A 27,919-nucleotide genomic window follows, 5' to 3' on the forward strand; every position below is an offset into this window, starting at 1 on the left:
GTGCTGAATAGATGTATGTAATTTCGTATTATTATTTTCATCCATTATTCAAAAATTCCGTGCAATCATCATTGTTAATATTAGAAGAACACGTGTTGTAAATACAGATGCAAAAATAAAAGTATTATTTTCAAAATTTTAATTCAAATGCAATGTAGGGAAAAAAATCACATATGCGGCATGCGTGCTGAATTTTTAAAAAATTACAAGTTGGAATGTCACTTCAGATGATTATGGTAATTGTGTAATCATTTTAGAAATCAACATACTTACTCTAAAAACATTTCATTATTATAAAAAATCTTTTTTATCTACTGTAAATGTAGCATTGTAATTTTGCAATTTCACATTAGTGAAATTGCAAAAAAATGCAGCATTCTTATTACAATTTATATATATATATATATATATAGAATAGAATAGAGTAAGTTTATTGTCATTCATATATACGTATATAGAGATAGAGTATTTACAAATATATAACTCAGATTAAGTACAAATATATGAACATATATAAATTGTAATAAGAATGCTGCATTTTTTTGCAATTTCACTAATGTGAAATTGCAAAATTACAATGCTACATTTACAGTAGATAAAAAAGATTTTTTATAATAATGAAATGTTTTTAGAGTAAGTATGTTGATTTCTAAAATGATTACACAATTACCATAATCATCTGAAGTGACATTCCAACTTGTAATTTTTTAAAAATTCAGCACGCATGCCGCATATGTGATTTTTTTCCCTACATTGCATTTGAATTAAAATTTTGAAAATAATACTTTTATTTTTGCATCTGTATTTACAACACGTGTTCTTCTAATATTAACAATGATGATTGCACGGAATTTTTGAATAATGGATGAAAATAATAATACGAAATTACATACATCTATTCAGTATGTAATGACAATAAACTTACTCTATTCTATTCTATATATATATATAATATATATATATATATATATATATATATATATAATATATAATATATATATATATATATATATATATATATATTATATATATATGAAAGAATGATCATTAACTCGGTTAGCATACATATTTTTTTTAAAAAAAAAGAATTGAATGACTAGAACCGAGATTGAAGTAAAAAGGTTTTAATATTAAAACACGACTAGTTTCAACTTGTAACAGCCTTCATCAGGTAACATTATAAAAGAAAGAAAAAAGAAAAAACACTAAAACACTGAAGCTTAAATAAACTATGAACAACATAGAGCGTCTCTATACATAATTGACATTAAAACGTTGTGGTTGTATTTAAAGCTGTTCTTTCGTTCGTTGTATTGTTAGAAAAGTACGTGCTAGTAGCATCTCGTGAACGCCAGTACATGATTACAGCTGAATGACCATCTGGGAGGTTGTAGCTCAAGTTATTATTTAGATGAACAGGATTGAAGATGATTTCCCTACATTCCGCGATTTTTCTCTCCAGTTCATCATTGCAACGGAAGATGTTAGTAGATTTTTCCCAGCAGACTTTGTGACTTTGGCTTTCATCATTAGGATTATCCGAGAAAAGGATATGACTTGATAATGCACTGGCTCGCTGTCTCTTGTGAGTGGAACATAAATTAACAAAAGTTCTAAGAAAATACAATATCAGAACTTTGTTCACTCCACTTCCAAAAATCCGTTTCTTAATAAGCCACCTAAAACCTTGTCATCATCATCATCATGTTAAATATAGTTTGCCCACCGATTTGAGGTCCCTCGAAACTACTGCGCATGTCAGAAAAAGGAGAATCCATTCCGATAATAGGGTAATCAGTCTGTCTTCTAGGAGGTAATAATAAACAAACTGAGTTTGTTTATTATTACAGGTCGGAAAATTTAGCTTTTCTTTTACGAACATTGTTGTTTTTAAAGTGTAACTATTTTGCTTGTATAACAGTTGGAAAAATGTACGTAGAGTGTTAATACGTGCAAATACTACGTTCTACATAAAACAATGTCACTTCGCTCCATGATAAGTTTCCTTTTATTCTGGGACTTTTTAAAACAAAATCCGATTTCATGAAGTATTTTCCTTAAAGTTTCTCTTTTCCAAGGAAAATTAATTTTTTCTTTAAGCACAGGAATCAATTTCGGAACAGTTGGCACTCGACCACGTAAAATTCGTGAATAGCTCTTCTTATAACCTCTACATCAAAATCATTCAAAGCTACGGTTTTGATGGTTTTACTCTGGCGCTTTTTTTTTTTTTTTTTTTTTAGGAGATTTAAATTTTGGCTTACCTTCACCTTTTGATTCCCTACGAATTCTTTTAACAGTCGACCCCGATACGCCCGCAATTGCACTTGCACGTTTTATGACTTGAGAAAGGGGAACAAGAAGACGGCCTTCTGACGATTCTTTTTCGCAGAATGTCAGCACATTATTCAATATTCTTTTGCAAGAGCTACTGAAACATCTAAAAATAGAACTTGTTGACTGGATCCATCATACAAATTAATAATAAAAAAATAATGCAAAAAGAGAACAACAAAAATCAAGCTAGTACTAGTACAGCGACAGACAAGAAAGCACGTGATTTCGCATGTTGGCGACCAATTCGTACATCCTTCATTTCTTTCTCCCCTTCAGCATGAATCGACTATTCTTGGCACAAATCCAACAAGGGATCTAGAAATGGTGGGCGAACTATACCTGGTGTATATAAAATATTGTGTGATTGCGATATTCCTTATTTTGGGCAGACAGACAAATCTGTAGAATGGCGTATGGAAGAACACATGAGGGACATTACTTAAAAGAGACAGCGAGCCAGTGCATTATCAAGTCATATCCTTTTCTCTAATGATGAAAGCCAAAGTCACACAGTCTACTGGGAAAAATCTACTAACATCTTCCGTTGCAATGATGAACTAGAGAGAAAGATCATGGAATCTAGAGAGATCATCTTCAATCCTGTTCATCTAAATAATAACTTGAGCTACAACCTCCCAGATGGTCACTCAGCTGTAATCATGTACTGGCGTTCACGAGATACTTCTAGCACACACTTTCCTAACAATACAACGAACGAAAGAACAGCTTTAAATACAACCACAACGTTTTAATGTCAATTATGTATAGAGACTCTCTATGTTGTTCATAGTTTATTTAAGCTTCAGCGTTTTAGTGTTTTTTCTTTTTTCCTTCTTTTATAATGTCATCTGATGAAGGCTGTTACAAACCGAAACTAGTCGTGTTTTAATATTAAAACCTTTTTACTTAAATCTCGGTTCTAGTCATTCAATTCTTTTTAATATTATATATATATATATATATATATATATATATATATATTCACGTTAAATAAATAAATATTTATTGTAATAAAAATTATTGCGAGAGAGAGAAAATGTATTTATTTTACAACAGTTTCTTTATTTTATTAGTTTTGCATTATATCAACTTAGACATTTGATATTCTGATATTTAATTATAATTACCACTTTCACTAGTTCAGTAATTACAAGTTCAGTCGACTCATGCACGTCTGCTGCCTGTACAGAATTAACAAAACATTAAAGCGAATATTGGCAGATGGCCAAATCGCTTATCCTGGAATACAGCGCGATTGCAGTTGTTTAATTATTATTACATTATTCAATGAGTAAACTATCCAAATTCAAAACGCCTAGAGATGAATTTACTCATTTCAAAATCCAAATATATTATAAAAGCATGAATTGATATAATTGCACTTACATTTACTTGTGGTTTCAAAAAAATGTTCTTTAACTTCTTCAGGACCATATCGATGAGACCATTCGCTAGGATTATATTGGTTTCGTGATTCCTTTGGAGAAATAAAAATAAAAAAGAAACATTTCATTATATTGAAAATGAGATTTATTTAAATGGCTTTGAAAACAATGCTTCATAAACATCCGTGACCATTTTTATCCATTTTTTTTATTTGATATATTATTTATTATTTATTTTGAGGATATTGCAGAGTTCAGAGTCGTTCATTCATTTTAGCTAAAACAGAAAAATTGAAAAACTGAAAGCCCATTTTTGTAGGAATGAAAATTTATATTGCCTTCAATAATTACGCTTTTAAGTGCCTCGAGTACTACCAGGGAAAATGTTAAGATCAGAATTGGAAATACGCAGGAGTTTTTCCGTGTATCTATCATTTCTAAGCTCCTTCTGAGTGATCTTTCCTTAAGGCCAGCAAAACAACTTCATTTTTGGACACTTTGCCAAATCAAACATTCCCCTTACCCTACTGCTTACCAAATAAGTTACAGCAATAACAGCTTCGTCTTCATCCCATAGAGTCATCATGCTCGCCTGGCCTAATATGGCCAAATGGATAGTGCAGCCTCCCTTTCCTTCATCCAACATGCTGTGTGTTATGGGTGTTTGTGAATATCTTCAGAAAAGTGGATAATTTTCATCCCCGATGCGTGACTACCAACCTGCTTATTGAAGACCTGAAATCGTTTTAAAAATAGCATTTTAATCTCTAGAACACAGAATTATCATCACCATTATATTCTTCCATTCCCAGATCCATTGCCAGGTGGCTCAACTCTTGCAAACTCTTTTACATAACTGCCCTTTCTTGTCTTGATCATCCTCAACTGTTCATGGCGTCCCTTCTAGGGGTGGCTCGTGCACACGCACTGCGGAACTGCAGCACCCCCAATTTTTCTCTCTATATAAATATATTTATTAATTTATTAACATAATTAATAAATATATTTATTAACGTATTTATATTTGCTTGTGATATTTAATTTTATCATCAACAATCCTATACAATTCTCTTATTTTCTATAAAAAATAATAAAAATCCATCTTGTAGCACTTAGGAGGGCGCTAGCAGAGCTGTGTTTACCACAGTGTCATATTGCTATGCGCGCAAGCATATGCACATCATAGTGAGATGCGAGCCATTAGCGTAACACGGCACTGTCCGTCGCGCAGTTCCACTGCTGTTTATATGCAGTTTGCGCCAGTAGTAGAGTGTTCGTAGTGCTTATCGTATTTACTCCGTCTCTTTAAATATTTGGACATTAAAATTAAAGACATAACATTTATTATAGTTTTTATTTTAGAACATTATTGGGGTTATGATAATGGATTTTATATTTAAGTAATTTTGAATTATACCAAACTGTATAATTTTATCGATAATAAACAATATTTTTTCATGTTTCATTTTTTTTTTTCATTTTTACCATAATTTTGATATTTTATCCAAACACGTATACACTGTACTTACAGTGTGTATGTATATTTCGAAAGTTGCAGCATCCCCGCGATTTCAAGCCACGAGCCACTGGTCCCTTCTACCCAATATGAAGAATTTGATCATCATGCTGAACATCCATTCTTCACACCAGGTTAAATTTCCTTTCACCTATTTCCTGCACTAGATTCTGTTTCTAATTTTATTTTCTATAGCATTCTTTCGTTACTTTAGCAACTATCCAATTTGTTAAACCTTTCTGCAGCACGTTTTTTCTTTCTAAGCCAACATTGGCTACATAGAATCTTTGACTACCCATTGATTACCCATGTCTCTCATGCATTGAAAGCGCTCCTTTTTCAGCACTCTAAATTTTGTGTTTAGACTCCCTGCTTTATTTTTCCATATTTTCTCCAATGCCATAAGCTTAATTTCGCTTTTGTTATGCTAGAGTAAATTTTCTTTTTACAATCTAAATCGTGCATCGTGTTGTTCTCTAGGTACGACAAGCTCCTAACCTCTTCCAGTTCATGTCCATTGATCTTTATTCTTTCTTCATCCTCTTCTTTCCAAATATCATTATTTTAGAGCACAGCATGCTCCTCCATTCTTTGACCTTTAGCCCATCCATGGTACTAAATGTAGTTTGTATTTGATGATAGGTTTACGGTTTTTTTTTTTTTTTTTTTTGTGGCTGTAATGTCATGAAAAATATCATTGGCCATGATGTTTTCGCTTCAACGAGAAGCTTTCTGTTAAAAAATCTCACGTGATCAATGGGATTAAATCGCAAAGAAACAAATATTTGATTTCGTTTTTCTGCAATAATATCGATCGATTTAGCATGTCCGAGAGTCTATGACAAAAATAAATAACACCCAGCTTCCTGGGTGAAATTCTCTTGGCAAATAAGAATGGTTGGTTTAGAAATCAATAATTGTGTGTAAAAAAAAAAAACAAAGAAAGTGATAGCATTTCTTTTATAGAGTTATGAAAGAAATTCTATTTATCGAAAAATTGAATCGGCTACCACAGACGTTAGAAATAAATATTCTCTCTCTCTCTCTCTCTCTCTCTCTCTCTCTCTCTCTCTCTCTCTCCCTACATTGAAGATACCTTCAGACGCATATCTTCTATGATTAAAATGTAGATTTGAAAACTTCCTTCAAACCAAACACTTTCAATGCCTTTTTGATCGCCCGAAGATAGTGTTCCTTTCCAAAAAAAAAAAAAAATAATAATAATAATATCGTGTTCTTATGGCAACGCTTACATTGGTGAGACTGGCAAAAGATTTCAAACCTGGAAAAGTGAACATCTCAACCATGTCTTCACAGAACATATTGATATGGACTAGTTATCGGCTTCTATATCTTATCATGACGATAAACGTGCTATCTAGAAACTTCAAAGCATCCAGCGATGCTATACACTCTCATTCATTCCAAAAATGGAGAATATCATAAAAGACTCATATTTTATGATATTCGGAAGTAGAGCACTTACATATAGAGTATCTAGGATCTCTCTGGTGTTGTCAATCACCAATAAGGCACACATTACAATGGGTTGCAAACAACTTCACGCTACATAATAACTCCGAGTTACGGTACTGTTATTCATAGTGTTTTATAACTGTTCTAGCACATTTCAGAACCTATATATATAGGCTCTGAAATATATATATATATATATATATATATATACTGTGTGTGTGTGTCAGATATATATATATATATATATATATATATATATATATATATATATATATATATATATATATATATATATACACACAGAGTGTTCGGGATAAATTTGACATATTTATAATTAATTATATTTTTCCGTAAGTTACATGTATTAACACACACTTCTCTTCATTTAAAAGTTTGGACCCTTCTTCATTCATATACAAGATGTCAGAAAGGATGGATAGCTGGAACCCACCTGAATCATGAAAGAGAATAACTTGTATCATGATGATTCGTGCCCGCCATCAAAATAAGGATATTACGACTGCTGCCCAATGCTCCCTGAATACAGTAAAAACAATCAGGCATGAACTAGAGACTTGCAATGGTGACTACGAGGATGTAGCAAGAAGAAAGATCCCTAACAGACGATCTGATTGCGTTCGTACAGCAGAATTCCTCGCAAATCTGCAGGAACAGGTGTTGAAGAACCCTGGCATTGGAATTCGGGCTTTGTTCGTGGAGTTGCTAACTGTAGTCAAGCCCTGGATAACAAGAGTAGCCAATGGTAGGCCGTATGTATGGCAGCAGGATTCGGCCCCTTGCCACACCTCTGGGAAAAGTCAAAAATGGTTGTCTGAAAATTTCTACGACTTCACCAGTCCAAATGTTTGGCCTCCAAACTCCCCAGACCTTAACCCCATGGATTATTTTGTATGGGGCGCAGTTGAAAAAGACACCAATCGCACTTCCAGTAATACAAAAGCCCAGTTAATGGATAAAATTAAAACAGTTTTTGCGGCCCTTCCCAGGGAGACTGTAGCATCAGCTTGTTCGAGGTTCCGAAGCAGAATTGAAGCTGTGATCGATGCTAATGGTGGTTATTTTGAGTAAATCTTGTTGATAGTATTGTAATTAACTCTGCTTGTAATGTTTTTTTGTCAATTCATTAAATTTAATAGATACAAAGAAGATTTTCTTTTTCCTTACGAAACTGTCAAATTTATCCCGAACACCCTGTATATATATATATATATATATATATATATACACTGTGTGTGTGTGTCAGATATATATATATATATATATATATATATATACACATACTGTGTGTGTGTCAGATATATATATATATATATATATATACACATACTGTGTGTGTGTCAGATATATATATATATATATATATATATATATATATATATATATATATATATACACATACTGTGTGTGTGTCAGATATATATATATATATATATATATATATATACACATACTGTGTGTGTGTCAGATATATATATATATATATATATACACACATACTGTGTGTGTGTCAGATATATATATATATATATATATACACACATACTGTGTGTGTGTCAGATATATATATATATATATGTGGCGATTAGTTTTTACTCGGTTGTTATACATTTCAAAAAATAGATTTAATGACTCCAAGACCGAGATAACATATAAAGATTTTAATGATAAATACTACTAGTTTCGGCATATAGCAGCCTTCTTCAGGTATTTATAAAGGAAAGGAATACTAATAAACATTGAATTATTTAAAAAACTGTAAATTACAGGTACAAATTGCCTCACATAATCGATACATAAAAACGTTGTATTTTTTCAAGTTGTTCCAACTGGAGTGCCATTGTTTGTTGCAATTGTGCGTGCAAGTTCACGTGAACGCCAATATTGAATAACTGCAGCATGGCTATCTGGGATGTTATAACTTAAATTATTATTTAAGTGGACCGGGTTCAGTAGGATTTCGCTTGATTCTACGATTTTTCTTTCAAACTCATCTTCACAGCGAAAAATATTTTCTGATCTATTCCAGCATACAGAGTGGCTTTGTTGGTCATTATTAGGATTATTTGAAAAAAGAACATGACTGGAAATTTTGAACATGACTCTAAATTGGTACATCTGTCATTAGTATCCGTGTGAAATTACAAGTCATTCTATCAAGTAGTTTGTTTCATACAGCTGTCTGAAGCAAAAGTGTTGTCTGTATCCCTTGAAATGGATAAAACTGAGTATCGTGAGGTTATGAAATTCTTTGTAAAAGAAGGTTTAACGCCAAAAGAAATTCATTCGAAGTTCATAAAAGTTTATGGGCATTCTTCTCCTTCGTTTTCTAAAAGTAAGAAATGAGCTGCCGAGTTTAAACGTGTCCATAACAGCCTTGAAGATGATCCACGTGAAGGACGTCCAAAAAGTGTAACAACACCTGAAATCATATCATTGATGAAGTGCACATTAAATGACCGGCGAGTCAAAGTGCGTGAAATTGCTGAGACCATAGGCATTTCAAAGGAACGTGTAGGATATATTTTGCATGCTGAAGAATTGCAAATGAAAAAGCTTTGCGCAAGATGGGTACCGCTCTTGCTCACACCAAATCAAAAACACATTTGCATGAAAATGTCTGAAAAATGCTTGGAGCCTTTTAACAAGAATAAAACTGATTTTGTCCGTCGATTTAGTACTGTGGATGAGACTTGGATTCACCATTATACACCAGAACCCAAACAAAATTTTTAAATTATAAATTCGTTTTTTCATTATTAGGCAGAGTTTATTGAAACATTTCGAGTTTATTTAAACTGGAGAGAGAACTTGACGTGAGCTAATAATAAAAAAAGTTTTATTATTAGCTAAAATAAAGAGCCAAAAGTCTTCAATTCGGCGATGCAAAATTATATAAATTAAGTGGATATTAAATCCAACATTATTTCAAAGCCGACTACAGAAACTATAAAAGTTTCGACGAAGTTTGACCTGAGAGGTTAACGGGAACACTCGACGCCGTACTCCGAGTTGCCCCAGCCAAACGATAGGAAGCACGATCGCTAGTATTATCAGAACGAAACCGTGAATTTCAGCTGTTTGTGGCTTATCACAGCTTGATAATCAGCAATAGTCGCAATAAGGGGAGGCAATGGTAAAGAACAACGCGATGCATGTTTCTAAAGATACTTATTCATATCAGTTGTTGTTGATTAGTATGAAGTAACTGGTGCTACGACGAATGTGCTAACACGTAAGTGTGTATATTCGGCAGGGTTGCTGTTTGCCAGTACATGTTTTGGAGGGGGGGGGGGGGGACCCGAGATTTCTTCTTGGAGTTTTTTTTTTTTTTTCCTTCCATGTTAAAGTCTCTGGAACTGTAAACTACGTAGGAAGTAGAATGGAAATAAATAATTTACTGAGTAAAATTTATTATTTATAAGTGTAATGACTTGTTCAATTTGTACGTAGTCTTCTGTTAGACTGGGATACTTTATTTAGATTAGTTATAATTAATGATAGTATTAGGGCATTTCTATCAGCATAGAGGAATTTACATTCTGAATAATATGCTAGCCAAGAAAACGCTTCGAAATTGCGAAAATATCGCGATGTTTTAGATGAATTAATTGCCAAATCGGTTGAACGGTGAAACTTGTACCAGCTTCTTATGGCGCTTTGCTTCTTTTTTTTTTTTTTTTTAACCTTCCTTTACACCCTCCACTTAGTTCCATTTTTGTTAAGGGAACGTAATCAGTGTAAGAGTCATGCTAGAAATTTGGTCGAAATCGATTGTTCCGTTTGGAGGCGGTTTTGAAATCTCTGTAAAATGAAGAAAAGAAAAAAAAATGGCGGATCAAACATATTTAACATAGAACGGAATAACAGTAAGTTGAATTTGACCCTAATGATTCTTGTAATAAGAACAGAAGTCACTGACTCACTATACTATTTGAATTCTGTCGCTCTCTGCATAATCCTTGGTAATAATGATATTACAGATAAAGTTCTTGCCAATTTGGATGATAAAATCGTGGATGCAGGCAAATAATAGTCGTGTTTGTTTCTGAATTTGCAAAATAAACACACACAACACACACACACACACACACACACACACAAATTACTGTTATCACAGAAACGAAATGCAATGAATTAATAAAAATAAGATTAACTTCAAATTACTGAAATGCTTGATTTGTTTTTGCATAGTCCCATTAAGTAATCAGTTAATAACTCTTAGGACTTTGGTATCTATGGCTTCTTCTTCTTTATTTTTTTTTTTTTTGAATCTGCTGCTAAATATCATAACTGAAAATTAGCATCGTTTATAGTTAAGAGATTGTCAATGAGTTAGTAATGTATTAAAGTTATTATAATGATTATTATTGTAATTCAATGAAACCTCCAAGAATTCACGCGAGAGGGCACTCTACACCACACAACCGAAGGTCTACAATATTTCATTCTCTATTTACCCACTACGCCACTACTCACCACCACGCCATCTACGTCATTATGTTTCTTTGCATTTGAAGAGAACGGTGGCTGTAAAAATAAGAATGTTTTCGTATTATTTCTGAACATTATTCTCTTTTTGAGGGAGCAGTACTTAGTTTTAACTTTAAAATAATATTTTTGGAATGATGAGTTCTTAATTAACAACAAGATATAACCAAGATTTTCATATAAACTAAGAATGGGTTTGCAGTTCTGTCTCCTAACTTCTTCTCACATGCATTACAGGTGATGACCTTGCTGAATGTACCCACTACACTGCTATGAATAAATTAGGAAGCTACTTTCTCAGCTCTCCCCCTACCCGAGTTTAGCATCGGGTAGGGGGAGAGCTGTCGAGGCCATTCTTGGATTGGAGTCGGGTCACTTCGTGTGTGGGAGGTGCGTACATAAGTTCCTCCCCTGCTTTAGAAGTTTCCTACCTTACGTCAAGCATGAAAGAGAAACCAATAAGAAGCAGAAATGTGGATATAAAATCTCCAACAAACAAAGAATTAAAAAATCGCAAAAAGTGTACAAAATACAAGAAAAAATGTACAAAAAATAATAAAAATTTACCCGAAATAGCCAACATGAGACAAAATCTCACCTAGTAAAGAACATTTCCACATTCATTTAACAAGCATTCCGGACGTCTGCACAAACATTAATGATGTATTAGATTGAGCTGTAATTGCAGTTACAGCCAAACCCGATCTGCTATTCCTAATCGAGTCCCAGTTGGCATTCTCCGAGACTACAAGTCTTCCTCAGCAATCCTAGTAAGTAACATCTTTCCTAATGGCTTCCATAACAAGGAACGAACATGTGTGCTTTTGTCAAATCACACTTTCTTGCCACAAATTATTCAACTTGGAATCACTACATATGACTTGCTGTGACGTAACACTTTTTGCCTCCCTTCATAGCTTTCATACACCCTCTGTCCGAAAAGAAACCGAACTTTTCGAAAATAGAAGAAACTAGTGGCGCCACCTGTTGTATCTTTTTGTTGTCGAAAGCGGCAACCTTCATTAGTGTTGTGTCAACTGTTTGTGACATTTATTTCATTAGAAGCAGAGTTATAGTGCCAAGAGGGACAGTGTGTTTTGACGAACGGTCGGAAAATGAGTTTCAATCATACAGCTTCGAATGAATGCTTATCCCGTACTTAAGTTTACGAGTGGTTTAAGCGATTTCAAAGTGGTTGTGAGACTCTTGAGGACGAAGAAAGCCGATGTCCAAAAACTTGTTAACATCCAAACAGTGCGTGATTTCATCAAAAAAAGCCCAAAATCGTCTGTGCGATTGATTGAAGATTAATTGGGGATTCCAAATTCAACTGCGCACAACATTTTGACCGAGAGTTTGGGTCTTCGTAAATTAAATTCGCGATTTGTTCCCCCAAGTGACCGACGACCAAAAAATGTATCAGAATGAACACTGCAAGGACCTCATTAACACCACTCGTAACGACTCAAACTTCCTTGAAACGATCATTACTGGTGACGAAACGTGGTGTTTTGAGTATGAGCCCGAAACAAAGCGCCAGCGTGCTGAGTGGAGACCACCAAAAGAGGGACATCCGAAAAAAAGTCGCTTGGAGAAGTCCAAAGTAAAGACAATGCTGATTTGATTCTACGAATCCAAGGGCATTATCCACAAAGAATTCGTTCCGCCTGGTCAAACGGTCAATGGTGAGTTTTATCTCGAAGTTTTGAAGCAATCGATAGCGAGAATTCGTTGCGTACGGCATGAATATCGTGATGCAGGCAGCGGGTCACTTTTGCACGATAATGCACTATTTTATCGTTCGAACATTGTGAAATAGTTTTTGAGCAAAAACCAAGTTTGTGTGTTGGATCACTCGCCGTATTCACCTGATTTAGCACCCTGTGACTTCTTTCTCTTCCCCCGAAGTCATTTGCGATGAAAGTAAAGCGATATGACGCCATTGAAAACGTTCGATCGACCCTCAACAGTATCCCAAAAACCAATATAAAAAACTCATTTAACGAATTAATTGACCGAGCCAAATGCTGTATTGAAGCTGAGGGAGAGTATATTGATTGAAATAAATGATTTGAATAATTATAATTTATTTTTCTATCAAAAATTCGGTTTCTTTTGGGACAGAGGGTGGATGATGCCTTTACCATTTTCCTAATTCAGAAAGACTCTGCCCTCTTTCATTACTTATCTCTAACATTTGATTCCATACAATCTAATTACTCAAACTAGTGTAATAATAATCTTAGGAGACTTTACCTTTCATAACACAAATTGGCTCCCCTTTCTCTAACTTCAAAAATGATCATAAATGAAAGGAAGCCGAATAATCTGCTATCAGTGAGGATCCAACACAAACCGTTTACCTATCGACCCGAATAGCAGATGATCTTCATCATTGTCCAAAACGTTGCTTACCCAGCGTTCCTTACAAATACACGGCAGATATTTGAAAGATATCATTAGTGGACTGTAGATGGCGTGATGTGGACAGTGGATTGTGTAGTAGTGTATAGATGATGGAATAAGTGAAGTGAACGGGTTGTGTGCTGTACAGCGCCCTCCTGTGATGAGTCATTGGGCTCTTGAGATGTCAGGTAATAATAGATATAATAGTTTTTTATCTCTTGCACACCATCTCTTTCTTAGTGAGGGAAGAAAAAAGTACATTAACGTTGTACTAAAACTTTTCATAATAGGTAAAATTCAATGAAAACTCGATGAAGAGCGGCTAGCTAGGCAGAATTTTGTTTCATGATAGAAAAATATTTCGAATAAATGTCTTGTAGATAAAAAAAAAGTTTATCTTGGCATTGCGTATATAGCAGAATATACTATACGTTAATTCTGCTATATTATTATTATTATTATTATTATTATTATTGCTTTATTCACATAATTGATACCCAGTCAAAACAAAATATTCAAACTACAATTTGAAGTTGCACCAAGTGCAACGATAACTATTGAAATGGCTTTGGTGTGTTTAAGCCACAGTCAGCCAACTTCGATTGCCAGATCTCGATATTTAGTAATTTTTTTCCTGTTCTTTGTTGTTAATGTTGTTATCACTGGGTACTGCGATATCAATAATCCACACGTGTCGATGTTCGATAATTATGATGTCAGGTCTATTGTGTTCCAAATGCCGATCACTTTGTATTCGAAAGTCCCAGAGAATTTTTGCTGTTTCGTTTTCCAATACTGTCCCTATTTTATGCTGCCACCAGTTATCAGATGTAGGAAAAGCATGGTTTTTGCATACATGATGAATTATTTTGGCTACTTGATCATGGCGGTATTTGTAATCAGTTTCAGCTATTTTGCTGCGGGCACGGATTAGATGTTCTACAGTCTCATCTTTCTGATCGCATAATCTGCATTTGCTGTTATTATTGATGTTCAAAATGTTTGTTTTGATTGTACAACTTTGTAATGTTTGTTTTTGAGCTGCTAGAATAAATCCTTTGTTTCTTTTTTAATGTATCCTCAATTAGCATAAATATTTTCAAGTCGTAAACATGAGTAGCACATGCGCAGTGTTGATTACTGTACTCAATAATATGCAGGCTTGTACATATTGAGTTACAAGAATGTTCGTATTAGTATTTGTATTGCACACGATGAACGATAAAATCGAAATAACAGTAATGTGCATTCCTTCAGTCATAACCTCTAGCTTTTCTCTAATTTCCTGTCTTTTCTGCTGTCCCAATACAAATAAATACACCGACCTTTTTGACTATTTATCCCTGAAGATTGGTTTTCTACAGCCTGATTATCCAAGCAGTGAGATTAACTTCCACGAGACTTCAATATTCATAATTCATGCTGGAAGAGAAGGCAAAATATGTTTTCATCTAACCAGTGGCGGCTCGTGACTTGAAATCGTAGGGGTGCTGCAACTTTCGAAATATGCATACACACTGTAAGTACAGTGTTTGGATGAAATATCAGAACTATGATAAAAATTTAAAAGAAAATGTAAACATGAAAAAATATTGTTTATTATCGATAAAATTTACAGTTTGATGTAGTTAAAAATTACTTAAAAATAAAACCCATTATCATAACTCCAATAAATTTCTAAAATAAAAACTACTTTATAACAAATGTTATGTCTTTAATTGTAATGTCCAAATATTTAAAGAGACGGAGTAAACACGATAAGCACTACGAACACTGTTAGCGCAAACTGCATATAAACAACAGTGGAACTGCGCGAAGGACAGTGCCGCATTACGCTAATAGCTTGCATCTCACTATGAAATGCACATGTTTGCACGCGTTGCAAATACTAGCAATATGAGACTATATCATATTGCTAGTATTTTTGTTGTATAGGATTTTTGATGATAAAAAGTAAACATTACAAGCAAATATAAATAAATTAATAAATATATTTATATATCGAGAAAAATTGGGGATGCTGCAGTTCCGCAGTGCCCATCACCAGCCGCCCCTACATCTAACATAAATTGATCACGACCAAATAACTAAAATATTCATTGCCAGAACGAAAACCTCCATAGCTCACTACACACAAAACTTTCAATCCATGTCGAAGTCTTGGTTCTCGTGAGTGTCAACACAGTCCAAGATAAAGATTCGCTCAAATAAATGTTCAAATCAAAAATTGAAGCTTTCATTTCAGTTCCACTACAGCCATCTCATAGCAACTGTAAAAAAATTAAAAAATCGAAAACAGACTTTGTACCGGCTAAGTACAAAAAAATCTAAATCTCTGTTCAAAGAGCAGTCGCGCCTTTTGGTCCTTTGCTAAGTGGCAAATTCTACCCGTTCTTACTTCCATCGCTTTCACATTCTGGTGATGACAACACCTAAAGATAAGACAAGAACTCATTTCATAAGTCTTTTCTATTTTGCAACTCTCGTATACACAAACAAGATGAGTGTGTCCTTTGATCTTTTACCAGAAGGACATTAGAAAATGAATGATTTTATTCTATTATTTTGAAATTTATAAAATGATACCATAGTTATTTTTATGTAGGATCGTAAGCCGCTTGCTTTGGACCAACCAATACCCATATGCCTTTTCCTAAGCACTAAGCATCATCATAACGATATGATCGTATCAAAAAAATGCATACTAATAATTGTTGTTTCTGTGAGGAATGGGGGACGATAAAGCTGATAATGTCTTCTTTCACTAAGAGGCATTAGTCTACCTGGGCTGACAAAGATGTTACAAGAATACTTAAAGCCGTTTTTCTACTTTCGATGGGAAATAAGGGAAAGGTGTAGTGGGAAGTGTATATAGGGAGGGAGGGAAATGATAACATACTGGCGGTGTGCAGAAATAAAAGCAGGTGAATGCTGTATATATGCAGAGAAGAAAAGAAAGAAGGAATAGCAAATAATGCGCTTAAAAATAGACTGAACGATGCACGCATACAAAGGTTTGATGTACAAAGTCTTTTTTTCATATAATGTGCGAAATCGACTTACCTTGGTGTCGTCCATAGCTGAACCAGCAACGCATGATAGCTGGGTCACAAGACGAACATATAAAGCCAACAGCACAACTTTCCCAACGACACTGAAATACGATAAGGTGTTAGCCATGAACTTTGCTTGACTTGCTTGTTGAATTTTACACATGCAACTGTTTATCGATCCGTAAAGAATTGCTTTGTCGTCTGTGATCTGGTTTTCTTTCTCCTTTTATCACAGACTACAAATGACGTTGGGGATTTAATCTCATCTCTCCCATCTTCGTCATAAAGTGTCACAATTGAAAAACAGAACAAAAACAGACAAAATTTAATCTCAATATACAAAGTTTTTTACCTTTCAGATTTTCAGATAAATTTATTTCGATTTTTGTTACTTAAAAACAAATGGGATTTCGTGTTTTGGTTCCTACTCGAAAGTTTATTATGATTTGGTTTTATTTCATTTTTTTAGATTTTTGAAGTATTTCAGATTAGACAAATTTTGAATTTCTATTTTATGAAAAATGACAAACATTTTAGGACTACTTCCTAAGTTGATCTATCGATGTCTGGTTGGCCGAAGTGGATGCTCTCTAACCAGTAAGCTATGAATTCAAATCTCACTGTAAACATGCATGTTTACGAATGTCTTTGGAAAATACACGATTTTCTTCACCAAGTGGAACTGCAGTGACCTGAAGAAATATCCGTTTGGTCTCCACAGGGGGGATTATGGCCAAAATAAATAACGTTATGAGACCAGCATATTATATCTGTGTGTTTCTTTTGATCAAGTCATCTCTTTTTGTGGGAGGAAAAGTCTACTTTCCGGGGGTGATGGGGGGGCATTGCACCCTCCCTATGAGACAGGCTAACTCGCCGTCAGTTGGAAAGCTATGATAACGTTCTTTACGTCCTAGACGGGATTCCAACCCTGGTTTTTCTAGCTAAAAGGTATCGGCGATGTTGATTGAGCTACGGAAGAAAAACTGCATGAAACTGCTCTTTCATTTGAAGTGTTCCGCTATAACGGTTCTTCGCCTCTTGGACCGGATTCAAATGCTTTTTCCAGCCAAAAGGTTTCGTCGTTATCTACTGAGATTCAGAGAAGGATTTCGAAATTATCTAATTGTTAACTCACCATGGTGTTGTGTGTACGATAGACTTACCATGTTCATGGGTGAGATTTACATTCTCGATAAACAAAAATCATCGTCTGATATCGATTTTTCATTTTAGATTTATTAAAGTTACAGGAAAACTTCGCTTAACGCGAATTCGGTATGCAATAATCAGTTAGCGCGATTGAGTGAAAAGATACTATTTCCCGCTTTAAGCGAGTGATTAATCAGTTAATGCGATTTTTTTACGTTATGCGAAATTTTTTGTCGCCAACTACAGCGAGCGGAAAAGCTGGAAGTCATTAAGAGAAATGAAAGTGGCGCTAATAATACAATGTCTGTGCGAGATCTGGGATGCAGCGAGCCTACAGTTTGGAATATATTAAATGAGAGCAAAGAATACAAAGAACAAGTATAAGTTACTACTGCTTCTTTAAGCATGTAACAACAATGTAGGTCAGCCAAAATAGAATACATTTAATGATAGATGGAGCGTCTTCTGTCACTCTGGAATATTCAGGCAAAAGCTCTCAAATTTTTTTACCTCATTGAAAGAGACCAAACTTCCAGAGGAATGTGAAAGCTTTACTGCGACTTTTGATGGCTTAACCAATTTCAAAATCGAACTGGACTGCGGGAATCTGCTAGTGCTGATAAAGATTCCGCAGCCAAATTTCCTGAAGAATTACAAAGGATAATTTAGGAGGGTGATTATGACGATCGGCAAATATTCAACGTCGACGAAATTGGTCTCTTTTGGAAGCGTATGCTAACAAACACTTTCCTTGCTAAAACTGAAGAATCTCAACCAGGATCCAAAGTATCTAAAGATCGTCTTACGCTTTCATTAGGAGACAATGCAAAAGTCGACTGTAAACTCAAGCCTATGTTAGTTTATTGTGCGCAAAATTCAAGATCTAATATTATTGAAGAAATGAGCACAATTGGAAAAGAACTTGGATTTAATCAACTGGATAAATGTGAGAAACTTGCTCGATTCCCATTCAGAACAGCTAAGCGAGAATGATCTCCTTCAACTAGAACCACTGCGTGCATATGAAGAAAAAGAAAAGGAGCGTGAACAAGAAGAGAATGTTACAAATAAGAAGCAAAAGAATTTGAGCTAGTTTTCAATCACATTGACCATGCTAAAGAAATTTTGTTTGATGCTAGTCCTGATAACGAAGCTTCAAAATCCGCCGAAATCATTATAAAGCGATTGCCAGCTATTGCAAATTGAAACATCTTTACTTACTTTTTTTTCTAAAAAAGTAATTCAATCAAATGTTTAGACATTAAATAAAAATGTAAGCAATTGTTTTTTATCAACTTGGATGATTTTATCTTCTAATATATACTGTAATTTTTTTCCAAATTTAAGATAACTGATGAAGCAATTATAATTATTCCTATCGTTTATTGTATTCTCTTTACGCGATTTCGCTTAGTGCGCATTAATTGACGAATTAATTAATCGCGTTAAGCGAGGTTTGACTGTATATTAAAGAGATGGATCAGCACAATGCGATGAATATTAGAAATAAAATACAAGCAATCATTTGTTGTTCATTGGTACATGGATAGCTTTACTATATAGACGCTTTCTTTTATACCAATTTCTCGATATCTTCTCGCCAGATTAAAATCGTCAAGGTTATTTCCGGTATACACGATCTAAAGTACCACCTCTGCAGGACCTAGAATGCCTTGGAGACAAACCGCCATAGCTTAGATGATGACGCCATTTTGTCGGAAAGATCGGAGTTCAAATCCTCTCTCTCATCCCATTCAAGTGCCGTCTCCTGTCCAGGAGGTTGACTACCATGATGTGACTGATGGTTAACTACGCAGTAACGACATGTGGTGAGGACCCTATCTACTCCACATATTGTCGTAAGTATTCATGGCTGGAAATCCGTGTGTATTCACGGGGTCGGTTTGCCTGTACTGGGTTAACGAAAAACCCGAGTTTCCGGGTGAAAAAAACCATATCTGCGTATGAGACCGGCTAACTGACCTTTAGTCGAAAGAAACCAGATAACGGATCCTTACGTCAATGATGGGAATCGAACCCAGGTCTTTCTGACCAAAGGTCAGAAAGACCTGGGTTCGATTCCCATCATTGACTGAGCTACAGAGGCTCCAAATCTTCTCTACAACAGGAAAATACCTTCATAAGGGCAAATCAGTATATCAGTAATTATCATCAGTATATGGTCTTCACCTGAAAGCCTTTATGAAGGCTTCCAATTGAAGATGAATTGGCCCGGCTGATATGCAGGTTGCAGCTTAGAACTCGGCCTTTTCAAAAGCAGGCAAAATAGCCGTAAAAATAATAGTTTTTAATCGGCCTTTTCATCCTGCATAATAGACAAACCAATTAGAATAATTAGCAAACACTTAACAAGCATGATACGTACAAAGTTATGAAGTATTAGGTTTGATATCGTCTCCTTAGCTGCTTTAACAAAAATGTTGTTGCCAGCGAGAAAGAGTAGGAAATAAATATCGAATCTTGGACATTCCCATTCTTGTGGACAGGAAAAGGGATTTGTTTGATCTTGACTATACTTACTACCTCCATAATCAATTTTAAAATCTGAAGGTCAACGAGAAGTGATCTCCCCTTTGCAGATGTTTAAGTCAAATATGTCATGATTATTGACCAGTCTGAATATTACACATTAAATCCAGCAACATTAAACGTTTGTCAGCTGATAAAGGCGTGCATTCAGTTAACAATAAATCTGTTTTGGGATTTCTTATATTACACAAATCAACTTTCAAACACTGTTTGGTCAAGAAATTAATAAACTCTCTGTGACAACTATATTAGGAACACTTGAAGCTGACTTAACAAAATATTGCTCTCATATGTTGCAGTATGGAAAAGAGAGCCAATCAATATTGGCTTTCCCTTTTCGTCCATCAACAAATCATTGAGTGCACCGAGAAAAATCTTTGTCAAAGTTCTGGAACCACTCGTGCATGAAGTAAGTCCTACGCCATGGTCCCTTATCTTACTAAGATGTAAGATTAGAACCGCGTAAGAATTGTTGTACAGAACACCAAACATGAAGAGATGAACTTCTCGAAAACAATTCTTAATTGGGATATTGAAGTTGGTCTGTTATCGGAACATTCCCATTGTGTTTCAAGGAAGGCATCATCACACTTGTTACAACTTCCAGCAATTTCTAACCACACGCGCTTGGGGTCCTTTGAATCGCACGTTTTGAGATTTCTCATATTCTGGTTGGCTGTTCTTTCACTAGCAAATTGCAACTAGATTTATCGAATTATCCTTTTGTTTTAATTTTCAATGTTCATTTGCTATGCGCAGTTTTCTGTTCTACTACCGAAAAAATTGTTCAAAGGCAGTCACAGGTGTTTCCTAAACCAAATGATTAATTTTATGACGAAAGAACTAACTTTCTCCACTCCTCCCAACAAGTTTCAGCAGCCTCTTTCAAATTCTGAATAAATCCATCTAGAATTTCGAAATTTTAACTTTACTTCTACAGTGATTGAAATTCTAAACGGCATAATCAGGATTAAGTATTGTTAAAAACAAGAGACATTTTTGTCTTTCTCCGATAGTATGAAAATTTAAAACAAATCACCGAAGACCTTTATATTTTTTTGTTAATCTCATACACGTAAGGTTATTCACCTTATAATACGCAAATCTGATGGGAGTCAGAATTATCAAGAGAAAGAAGAAACTTGTGAACATTGGATTTGAACACTTGCAGGTTTTCTTCTTTGTGAAACACGCCTGATGGAAAAATTGTTCCAAAAAATAGTGTTAACAGTGAGAGCATATAAAGAGAAAGAAATAAAGTGGAGGAAAGTCAGCTAATGCATTTTGTTCTCCTATAGGGAGTAGGCGAAGATATTTCAGCCCTATGTAACTTTTGGAGACCAAGTGGGCAGTTCAGTCTCACCGGTAGCCAATCAGAGACAGATAGTCCAAGACTTTCACTAATTATAAAGCGCATACGATGAAGAGATAACTGGCATATGTCGCCATCTCGTGATTCCTGACCCTAACACAATATTATAGTCTGAAATGGTGTGTATTCTGCGGTCGATTTTCTTGAATTTTCTGCTAGTTCATTCCGGAGATCGACTAGCTGAGGAACCGGTCAAAGAAAGGCTTAGAAAAAGTTCCTCGAGTGGGACAGAATGCAAACGCCATTTCCACTACGCTACACAGAGAGTGGGGGAAATTATTGATGTTATTTCTCTAAAAAGAACAAGGAAATAACTGCAGAAAATGAACGTGCGTGCGAGCGAAAGAGAGTGGAGTGACTGGATCAGAGATGGGGATCATTAATGGATGGTATCACTCTCTTTTGTAATGAGTCGAGTATTATTAGGTCTCTATTAGAAGCCCCACTGAAATGCGAGAACATCGTTAAGTGATTGGACGGATTTATGATTTAGAGTGTTCGTAGCTATTCAGAGATAAAATTAAAGAGGTAAATTGAATTCGCAGTCAACCGATGAAAGTCATGGATATACAGAAGACAGACAGTAGATGAAACAGCAGAACTCTGTGGACCAAATTAATTTAGAAAAAATATCCATCCATCGTGATATATCAAAAGCAACTCCTCCAAACGGAATGCCAGCAAACCTAGTTGCAGAAATGTCGGATAATGGAAGCTTGTTTAATACGCCTTTGTGTTCTAAACTCTATCGAATGACACTCAGGAGCATTCACTTGAGATTCTGCGAACTTTTCCATGGCCTTTGATCAAAATGACATGCGCAGAAAAGTCCACAACTCATCGATGATGGTGTAATCCATTTCAGAGGACATTATTAGCTGAGAGGCTCAAGATTGAATAAAAAATGAGTGAATGAATTAAAAAAGAGTTGAAATGAACGAAACTGACGTTAACTGGATGGTAACGATTTGTTATTTTCTTATTAATAGCTCGAACAATTGCTAATTTCAGGACGCAGAATAATTACCTTTCCACTAGCAGAATAACAAAAGGCGGCACAGAATTCAACGCCGAAACACATATCTTCAAACACATCGAAAAAATGCCGATAGGACCAAGAGAATTTTTGAAATCCAGTTTTGACAAGATTCTTCTTATCTTCTTCTGACAATAAATCAAAAAATACATTGAATTTTGTTTGTTTCAAATGATAAGATGACATGTTCTGAAATCGTCTATTCACGACAAAAGACATTCGCTTTTCTGTGAGTAACGATGAAATGAAACCATCCGATCACTATTGAAGTGAAAACGTCGTTGAACAAAAGTTACTGCCAATAACTTTGAAAATAAATCAGAAAACATGACTCCCATTTGGACACAGTTCGTATTTTATGCTTTTTAGCACTTTTAAAATCAATTTAGTTGTGTTGATAGATTGCTTGCAGCAGTTTCGGGCTTTCATATGAACAAAAAGAAAAATTGAGAGTTCGATTAAAGCCAGTTGAGATATATCAGGTGTATTCAGCCTTAGCACACATTCTGAGAACCAAGCCTCAGATAAAAGATCTGAATTTAAAATGGGATTGCAATCAACTCAATAAGAATAGCTTCAGTGATACATTCAGCGTAAAATTTTTATCAGAACACTGAAAACGTAATTTAACCCATGAAATGAGGAATAGAAGTCATGAAATCCTTCATTCTACTCAGCATTCTAAGCTGTCTGGCAATACTTGGGTGAGAGAAACTATTTGAGTGTTGCTCCATAGGAGAATAAATCAACTGTAGATTGTGGTTTCAATTTTCCAGTAGACGAGCATTTTTACTTAATGGATCAGTGTAGACAGAAAATGAAATCTGGTTGCAGCTGTTATAAACAGTAAAATCTCAAAGAAATTTAACTTCGGTATTAGGAATGTTGGAAATTCTATGGCTTTCTATGTGAGAGCGAACATATGCACGTTTGCCATCTATGAGACGGTTAGAGTCGAGCGTGCGGGGATTGGAAAATCAGAGATGAGCAGTGACTGATGAATCTATCTGCGTTTCCGAAAGTATGGTTTTGCAGATTGCAGATGGAAATGAGGTTGGAGCTAAACCAATGCATATTTGTGAAATGGATGTACAAGGCTTTGGAATGTTTGTCTTTATCCGCATGTAATTCATTGGCTTTTTATCGTCTTTTCATGTTTGCTGTGTTTAACTGAACTGAAATGGAAAAGCACGTGGAATATACAGTAACAGATTCTTTGACAAGTCGTATACATGGGTGATTTCGCTTAACTCTTCTGCAAATCCAGACACTGTTCTTAGACACCATTACACGGAATCCCCCGCCACCCCTGGCATACCTGAAAGAATATTGGCAGCAAGATATTGTTCATCCACAGCCCGATCACTAAATAATACACTAGACGAAAGTAATTGTAATGTTTTACGAGGCGTCCAGGTCAGAGAAACCTCTAGACATCACTCATATTTAGTTCACTTCTCCTAGAAACGTTGTCCAGTCTTTGATGGTTGAATTGGCTTGCGTATATCCGGCACTTGTAATGACCTACTAACGTGAAAGTGTAGTTAGACGATTTGTGGTCTACAAACAACCTGTCATTCACTATTTTGCATAATCCATTGGCGTTTTAGACTTTGGTAGTTCACCGTAAGACAGTGAAATAATGTTATCTATCTTAGCTATCAAGATAAGAAACCTTCATCATCTCTCCATCGTTTGTAGCAATGAAAATGTTAAACGGGGGAAGAAATTTGTTGCATTCAGATAAACTTTGAAATAAGCAACTGAGTTAGAAAGGGTAAAATTAAGCGAAGAAAGAAATAGACAAACAAATACTTTTTTTTTTCACACAAAGAAAGCTTACGCCTGAAATTCCACCAACTGTACACATCTTAGACTCTAGATTTGGCTGCTCAGAAGATTGGTGACGATTTCTAGTGAAAGTGCAAAGAGAAATGTGATTCTGGAATTGGTCCTCTTTAAATTCAATGTCTTGAAGCCGAATTAGTCAGAAATTTGCCGTTTTTTATGATTTTCTCATGTAATTTCCTTACCGACATTTGTTCTCACTTAACAGATCTCAGAATAAAGGTGATTTACCCATCAGTGAATTCTGGTGTGACTTCGCTCATAATATGAATTGGTAGATGAAGCTTTGACGAGGATAGATATTGCTTATCAAGCCTCCTTAGCAGTTATCACGCGCTAAGATATTAAATTTAATATATCAAGAGTGTTTCTAAGAACAAATAGAAATCCAGAATTCAAACCAAAATTATACTTCATTGATAAATTTCAGCAACTAACCTAAATATTGAGCCGCAGTAGCTCAGTCGGTATAGAGGAAGCCCTTTGGTCAGGAAAACCTGGGTTCGATTCACGTCTATGACGTGAGGAATCTCTATCTGGTCTCTTTCGACTGAAGATAAGTTAACCGGTCTCATACAGAGGTAGAGTGTTTTTTCAACTGGAAACGGGGGTTTTTCATCCCACAGAACAGGTAAACCGACCTGTGAACACACGCATCTACAGACATAGGACACACCGGGAGACATAGGGTTAACCACCTTATCCACAAGGCGGTCGCGGTTTCCAATCGTAATGGCCTATATTAGGTCCACTAGGCCTAATATACGTAAGAGGAATCTAAATAATAAATGATTGAAATCTCCAGCCTAATGTTGTCTGCTTCAGATGACGCTTAAAGGAACGTAAAATGGTTGCATATTGTCGAGAAAGGCAAAGAAAATAATTTTGAAATAAAATATCGAACCCCAGACACTATGAGATAAATCTTGTCTTTTGTCTCTTCAGGTAACAGAACTTAATTAAACATCAGCTCCATTTATCTTTCTCATAATTCTATAAAGATTTAGATGCTCCTAAATTTAGGAGCATTTATATGCTCCTAAATCATTTTCTGATGATTGCAGAATTTTTCTGCAGTCATCAGAAGAGAACTGATTTCAGAAAAATTATGGCAATTTCTTTAATATTAGCAATTATTTTTCACTAGCAATTATTGCCACATTTTTATGAAACAGTTTTGAACAGTTTCACATTCTAATCTCATATAAAACGGATCAGATATCTTGGGCTCATAACTGAAGAGCACATGACTGATTTGAACTCAGCCATGTGCTCACAAATGGCTGGATATAAGATCTATGTGCGCAAGCACGCACACACACACACACACACACATTAGGTATTCCGTATAATAAAGATAACTAGAAATAAAAACGGTAGTCGTACTCTGAAGTGGAATTTACCTGGCCAGTGATTACCCATTACATGTAATTCTAAGCGCAGTGATCTCGCGAACAGGCAGAAATCACTTGGGGCAATGGAATGATTTTTTTTTTTTTTTTTTTTTTGCTTCTTTCCACCTGAATGGAGATAATGAGCCCTTGCCGGAGGCAATCACAGTAAAAGCGTCAAGTGATGCGAACTGGCCTGGAACAGCTGCCATTGTTGGCACACAATTGAAGCCTCACAGGCAAAGCCATTCTTCGTGGAAACCCTGCATACTAATGCTGTCTCTCATGTGCTACTCGGAAAGAGACAGACTTTACTGACTCAAGAGATATCGCATTAATTGCGTTCTTTCTACAATAATAAAGTTAATGAGTGCAGAGAAAGAATGCTCTTTCTGTGCTGCTACTGAAGTATTTTTACTAAATCGCAGAGGCCTTTTGGTTAAGTGAGTGGAAACAAAATTAGATAAGTCACAAGTTCAAGCAGGCAGTTAACAGTAATGGTTTCATGGCACGTATTATCAGAGAAACTACTTATTCTGTAATTTAGAATGTTTCTTGCCTCCGAGCCAAAAATAATATTGTCTTCTTGATACTACTACAGTGCCTTCAAACAAATATGCTTTACAAAATGTCTGAAAAATAAATATATATTTCTCCAAACCGAATTACATCATCCCCGCTTTATATTAAAACTAGAACAGATAAATTATAAGATTACATTATTTTATGAATATTCAGTCCAATCTTTTGGAAGACTGCCTTCAGTTTGAAAGATTGTACAAAGCAAATTAGATATGGACAGCCTAATAGCTGAATGTCCTAAAAACAATCGGTAAATGAGGGAGAAGAAAAGTTATCGCAAAAATCAATATTCAACTCACAGTGACTTCTTCTTCTTAGAAGCTACATCCCAGTCCTGGATAAAAATCTATTAATTGCAACAGAAATAATAGATCAATTTAAAATTCTCGTCATGCCAAAGATAGTAAATAGAGCATATTATCAAAGGTAAAGACGCTAAATAACAATAAACACGTGATCTTCTTAGTTTCTTAGATTATTTTAATTTCTGCTTAGATTTGTGAAGTGTTCAATTGTAGTGTCATCATCAGGTCATCCTGCTAAAAGTGCTACTTAAAACCAAGAGTCTAAGAATCATAGCAGATCGTAAAATCTGAAATTAAATATATTAAGCTTATTTATTCAACAGCTACTTTTTTGATATAATTAGAATTTAAAACTTACGAACACGCGCCTTAAAGTATACAAGTCAATAGGAAAAAGAAAACCAGGGTGTCCTCTTAAAAGATTCAACGATGACTTCTAAGGGCGGAACAGGCCATGCTAGGCCTAAATCCTTGATATGCATGATGATGATGATGATGAGAACTTAAACCAATAAAGGAGAAATGAAAGAGTTGAGTTATCTCTGGGGTGGATCCTTTCAAGTTACGGTGGTAAGTTAAAGTTTAACTTCTGCTGAGGAAACAAGCTGCCAATCTCCATCTGGACTCAAGTCCGTACACAGGATGGTTGACGAGAGACATCCAGTAATAAAACATTATGAGGTTTCGTTATGAGATGTTTCCAAACATCATTATGATTCGCTTTTCATTAGAATAATAACGGATAGGGTTGCCTCATAAGCAACACGCAGACAATTCACCCGTGATGATAATAAGAAGGCCAGGACTACTTTAGCAAAACTTGAGATGTTGAAGAAATAAGTATAAAGGCCTTTAAGAGGACATAGAGGGTATTGATGATTTCGATTAGCATCTCCGAATGATTAAAATGTCCTGAAGAGAAGGAAAAGAGGAAATCATAAATTCTCCGTTTCAAAAAACATGTTAAGGGAAGTGAGCTTGATGCTGATTACACGCCTTTA

The 27,919-nt window shown here is 35.1% G+C and overlaps 1 protein-coding gene across 1 annotated transcript in view; it reads right to left on the minus strand.

The window, feature by feature from the left end:
* Positions 1-16,850, minus strand: part of KFase (kynurenine formamidase) — a 74,558-nt gene extending 57,708 nt beyond the window's left edge. Inside the window, exons 1-2 of the mRNA XM_090397066.1 lie at positions 16,693-16,850; positions 3,724-3,814 (exon numbers count right to left, since the gene is read on the minus strand). Coding sequence (XP_090253192.1) covers positions 3,724-3,814; positions 16,693-16,845 — 244 coding nt within the window. The 5' untranslated portion in view covers positions 16,846-16,850. The remainder of the gene's footprint in view (positions 1-3,723; positions 3,815-16,692) is intronic.
* Between the last annotated feature and the right edge of the window lie 11,069 nt (positions 16,851-27,919).

Source organism: Typopeltis vanoorti, chromosome 8 (assembly GCF_054136105.1).
Source record: "Typopeltis vanoorti isolate ZY-2024b chromosome 8, IOZ_Tvanoo_1.0, whole genome shotgun sequence".
Taxonomy (NCBI): Eukaryota; Metazoa; Arthropoda; class Arachnida; order Uropygi; family Thelyphonidae; genus Typopeltis; species Typopeltis vanoorti.